The 6,000-nt window shown below is 33.1% G+C and overlaps 1 protein-coding gene across 1 annotated transcript in view; it reads right to left on the bottom strand.

Annotated features, from left to right (window-relative positions):
• Nucleotides 1-1,748: 1,748 nt before the first annotated feature.
• SLCO1B3 (solute carrier organic anion transporter family member 1B3) overlaps nt 1,749-6,000 on the bottom strand; it is a 29,052-nt gene continuing 24,800 nt past the window's right edge. Inside the window, exons 12-13 of the mRNA XM_008707071.2 lie at nt 5,256-5,373; nt 1,749-2,654 (exon numbers count right to left, since the gene is read on the bottom strand). Of these exons, the coding sequence (XP_008705293.2) occupies nt 2,441-2,654; nt 5,256-5,373 (332 nt within the window). The 3' untranslated portion in view covers nt 1,749-2,440. The remainder of the gene's footprint in view (nt 2,655-5,255; nt 5,374-6,000) is intronic.

Genomic DNA, 6,000 nt, shown 5'->3' with positions numbered 1-6,000 from the left:
GCATCTGCTCTGTGTCAGCCACCAAGCTGAATGCAGGGAATAAAATAGGTAAAATGTGTTCAATACCTACCTTCCTAGAACTTATAACTGGTGGTGGAGACTGATTGTTAATAAATAATCACAAATAAGTATAAAATTACTATTTTGCTAAGTGCTATGTTGCTACAAATATAATTGGAGGATTTTTAAGCAGTGAAGAAGTCAGAGACATTGAAGGAATGGTGATTGAACCTAGATCTGAATGCTGAGCAGTTTATTCAGTGGAAAAAGTAGCATTTCAGGAGGAAGAAACATCATAGTCAAAGGTCCTCTGCCTGATAATGGATGGGAACATGAAGACATGGTGCAAATAAGGAGTCTTCAGTCTGTATACACAAGTTTTTCTTTATAGCAGGAAGGCATTCAGCAACTAAATCTTTAATGCTTCTTTTCTAAATCTGATTTCCTCCTCAAAAAAATATCAGATTTCCTAGGTTGGTGCTTTAGTTTGTCCTCTAAATCATCTACCTTTTTTCATAATTTTCTTCTTTATGTTTTTCCTCCACATTTTTAGATTTTCAAATGTAACTTCATTATCATTGATTTGGATTTTTTGGCCATTGTCTTCTTTTAACCTTATTCAATGTGTGTTTTAATTACACTCTTGTATTATTTTGCATCCTTGCAAACTTTATCTTATTTATATATCTGTTGAATACCCACTCCCCTCTGCTTCCCCTAGGATTTGTATTCCTGTTTAATAGATGCCACTGAATTAAGGATTAATAGTTGTTCTGGATTCTTGGATTCTGAAGTAGATCAAATAATCTAAGGCATATGCTTTAGTGTTCTTTTCCTTCACTGTACATATCACATTTATAAATATAAATTTATTCTTTTAACTTATATCGTTTTATAACATTTAATAATTTAATGTTCTTTTCCTTTAAAGTGAAGGTCCTCTATTTTCTTTACTGTATTTCATTTTGCCTGAAATATATTTGATACTCAATAATTGTTGAATAAATATTCAAGATGTTGCCTTTTTTTGCAATGTTTTAAAAAACAGCTCCATAATTTTGTCTATTTTTTGAGATAAGATCCCATCAGACTTGTAACATAGTAACCTAGCATGTTGGTGGTTTTTCCAAATCTCTGCTTGTGGAAGTAACGAATCTTTCCTCAGAGCTACAGCTTGAGAATACTTTAATACATATAACATCTAGGCTAATTGTCAGATTCTAGCAAGCATTCATATTTGGGGACTTTGCTATACTCAGGAATATCTTCTCCTATCTTATGGCTTGCTTTTCTGTATCTCTCTATCAGGGGCTCTATACGGATTTTTTTTTTTTTTTAAGGAGATGTCCAGGCTGCATGACAAATGTTTTGAATCAGGATCTCTGGGATGGTTGCATGATTGGCTTCTTTTAAAACAAAAAGTTTCACAAGTTATTCTAATGCCAGAAAGTGTCTTTTAGCCTACTGAGTATAGAAACTACAAGCTTTAGCATTCAGTATAAAGCTGTTGTCATCTAACAAATACAATATTCAAGTATTTGTTCTCATCCACTCTCCTCTTGTTCTATTTGTGGGGATGTGAAAGCTGTCTTTTGGTGCACCACACACACACACACACACACACACACACACACACACACAAATATGCAATTGAGAAACAGCTGGTAAATTATCTGGTACAGACTCCATGTTTTCCAGGGAGCAGACAAATAGAATGAAGACACATCTTTTAAATGGGCTTTGCTTTCTCAAGTTAATGTCAGTTTTCTTAATCCACTTCCATGGTCCTGAAAGAAACTTAACACATTCCATAATATGTTGTTTGACAATCATAGCTTACAAATTCTGAATTATCTCTATTTCTTCAGCAGTATTTTAATGGAAGGTTGGAAGAAGATGCATCAAGAGCTCCTAGTTGAAGGCAATTTCAAATTATAAATTAATAAGGTCTGTGAAATACATGACTTAATACATGAATGACAGATGTCATGATAGTATAAAGGTTCTATCATACTAACTTCATGCTTGAGTAACATGGGGCAAATTGGCTTAAGAAAAGGTATTAGGCTTTTCTCCTTATTTAGTTTATTAATTTCTCTCCTCCTTTTCCCCCTCTATTTTCTAGTCACTGGTTTTATTGAATTATAATTACCTGAGCAAATTTTTTTTCTTTTAAGTGAGCATATATCTCACTTAAAATTTGTATGGATCATGTGTCCTAATCTTCACCTCAAATGCATAGCCATACCCTAAGCAAAGCATACTCTCATTCTTTTTCATTTATAATCTTTCATTATTATAAATTAACAGGTGATTCACTATACCATCATAAGGGTGGGAGAACTGTTAGTGACAGACCAAGAACTGCTCAAAATACCATCCTACTAAATTAATAAAAAGTTGGTTTGAAACACAACAACCTAATTTTTTTTTTCTCCCCTTACATATGTGTTTCATTATCTGCTCCGGCAGAAGGTACAAAATATCCGTCATTATTTAAGGATTCTAAGTTTGCTTCATTTATATCTTTTTTTCCATTTTCTGATGGCTTGTTATCTTTTCCTTGGTATATTTTCTTCATAGTGGCAATTAATACAACAAATAAAATAAGTGCTGAAAATCTTAAGCTCTCAATCAAGCCCAGGAAGGTATATCTGTGAAAAGAGAAAAAAGTCAATGTTCATGTTGAAGTATTTGGAACAATTTACAGTGTTGCTCTCCAGTATGCAGAAGACCTTAAAAGAAAAAAAAATGATGTTTGAAATTATACATAAAAATATTAAGGCAGCAATTCTAGTGATTTTTTTATTGACATAGAGGAAGATTTTAAATTATTTTAAGAGGAATATTAAGCCACAGAAACTAAGGGTGATTAATGATCTACCCAAATGTTTTCCATAAAAATAAGGTATATTTGGGCTGTTTAACTTTCTCAAAGGCAGATTAGTTCATGTGTAATGGAAACAGATTATAAAGGAAATGAATTGACTGTGAGGTCACCAAACTGAATCCATTTAGATAGGAGCCAAAGTTTAGTTTATAGGCTAAATACAGTCCACAACTGCTGTCATGTGGCCTACTGGAAGTTTTAATGAAACAATATTAAATTACCTAGCACACATGGTCAATTCTTGTGATTCTTAGCTTTGGTTGCACCTTAAAATCATCCCAGGAAATTTTAAAAATCCCATGCCCAGGCCACACAGCCCCTGAGCAATTAAATAAAAATTTCTGAAGGTGGGACACAGAAATCTGTATTTTTTAAAGCTCCTCAGGTGATTATAAGGAGTAAGAAAGATTGATAAACACTGACCCAGTAGCTTAGGAAGCATTCACTGGCCAATTGACATTGTTAACTAAATGTAGAAAAGCTTTATGCAAAAAAACCCTTGAACAATTATTAGGTTTAACTGAAGGTGAATGGAATTATATAATTTTGAGCTGTTTAGGTTTAAATTTATTAAAATTACAACATAATGTTGTACCATACCAAAAATAATGAAGGAAATATTTTAAAACATCAAATATATCCTTGGATTATGTCAAGTAGGTCTACCCCAATGTTAAACTTTTCAGAATTTCCATTGAAAATAGAAAAATTACTATGCACTTCTGGTTATGTGACTGTTGCTGAGAAAACATGAATAAACTGGGTTTAGATTTAGGATTGGTATCATAATGTAGATTTCCACTCCTGGAGTAGGAATTGATTATATTATTTGTCTTTGTTAGATAAATTAATAAGCAATTATCTGGTTATCACAAAATATTAAATCCAAAAAATTATAAGGTAACTATTTAACTTTTTGCTGTTTCTTCATTGGGGAACACATTGCTCTTTTTAAAAAATTCCACTTCAGACAATCTTTAGGCCATTACTTGCAAAGTATTTTAGGAAAGAACACAACTGACCAAAAAGAAAGTGATAGGGGCCATGAGTGAACTTCATAGTGTTAAGAATTCTAAGAGTGTTAGCTATTTGTAGCTGGTTGGAATGGTGCAAACTTTATGACAGATGTCATCTAGTTGGAATCATATAGTACATAGCTTTTTCAGACTGCCTTCTTTCACATAGCAATGGTCATTTGAGATTCTGCCTTTTCTGTAGTTCGATAGCTCATTTCTTTTTATTGCTGAAGAGTATCCTGTTGTGTGAATGTATCACAGTTTGTTTTTCCATTTACATGGAAGAACATCTTAGTTGCTTCATTTTTTTTTTTTTTACAATTAGGAATAAAGCTGCTGTAAACATTCATGTGCAGATTTTTGTGTGGGCATAAATTTTCAGCTTATTTGGGTAAACACCTAGGAACACAATTACTTGACTATATAGCAAGCTTATGTTTAGCTTTATAAGAAACTGTCAGACTCTTCCAAAGTGACTGAATCATTTTGCATTCCCACCAGCACTGAAAATGATTTCCTGTTTTTCCAGATCCTTGCCAGCATTGGTATTGTTTATTTTTTTTTAAGAGCTCTTTATATATTCCGGACATTTGCCTTGTGTCTGGTTATAAGTTACAAGTTCTTTTTCCAGTTTATCTTCTGTCTTTGAACTTTGCTTAAGCTTTATGACACTGAGTTTTAAAAATATTTAATCATTTTTTTCTACTGTGGTTTTAGGGGTTTGGGTCATAATGAGAAACACATTCCTACTTCCTAGGTAATTAAATGTATTTCTACCACAATTTTTTCTAATACTTGTTTCATGTTGTAATTTTGTGTGTTTGATTAATCTCCAATTAATTTTTTTAAGGTTAAGGTACTTTTACAACTATTTCTTTTCTAGATAACCATCCAGTTATTTCCCTATGAACAGAAAAATATAGAAACATTTTTTTCCTTTTTTCCCATTGACCTACAACCAGAGCCCCAGCATCATTTTGTGTCTTCTTAGAGAAACCAGAAGGTCATTGGATATAGTTTTTTTAGTATTAGGAGAGATTTTAGAAACAACAGAACAAATTTTAGTACAAATCCCAGATCTTTTTATTAGCTGTACGATTTTGAATAAGTCACTCTCTTTGAGTCTTTATTTCTTCATATTTAAGGAAAAAGGAGAAAAATATCCATGTCTTGCAGTTTCTATGAGTATTAAAATGAGATACGATGTTGCCTGATACAATACTGAGTGCAAAATTCATTAAAGGGTGGCTATAATTATTATTATAATACTGAAAATGGCATTTTATCTTTTAGAAATTAATATAGCCAAAGGAAAAATCAATTAATAAAATATATTTATGACAACTTACCCATATAATATGGAGTCATATATCCTGCAAGACCCTCGCTTCCCACAGCTGCTGGTTGACCACTTCAAACATGCTCTATCAATCAGAGCCCCAAAATATACAGGAGCTGGAATTCCTCCTGCAACATGAGATGAGAAAAGGTCAATCCAAGGAATAGGTTTCAAACATTACTGGGTGATATTCCACATTGATACATTATAGATTAAGTAAAAGTTGAAAATTTTGGAGCATGCTTCCATTGTTTTGACCTAAATTTACTCAAGAACTGAGACTGTTAGGAATCTCAAAGGCTCAAATCACATATAATAGCATAGATATCTGCTATCTACCTCACCCCACCAACACACACAGGGAAGAGAAGAAGGAACATTAAATGCCCGTATGCTCTGTTTTTATAATTACCAATTAACTTAAGCCTAACTGGAGAAAAGAAGAACATTGTCAATAAAACATTGAAGTTATATTGGTTCATATAGAATTTTCCTAGGCAAGGAGAGCTAAAAGTGTGGCGGTAGGATTATAACTTCACAGAGAAAGGAAAAACCTCTCAGCTCAACTACTTCAAAGTCAGAGAGTTTTCAACCCCATTTTTAAGAAACCTAGCACTTCCTCCCCGGAGAAGTACAGGCCCAGCTTCACAGAATACTAGGCTCTGGGCAGGTTGTCCTTCTTTCTTGGCTCAGAGCTCCAATTCCACTTTCTTGATGTCATGGGAGCCCACAGTCTTGCATTTTCTCTCCATTGA

Source organism: Ursus maritimus, unplaced genomic scaffold (assembly GCF_017311325.1).
Source record: "Ursus maritimus isolate PB19 unplaced genomic scaffold, ASM1731132v1 scaffold_26, whole genome shotgun sequence".
Lineage (NCBI taxonomy): Eukaryota > Metazoa > Chordata > Mammalia > Carnivora > Ursidae > Ursus > Ursus maritimus.
This window is presented reverse-complemented; position numbering and strand designations above follow the sequence as displayed.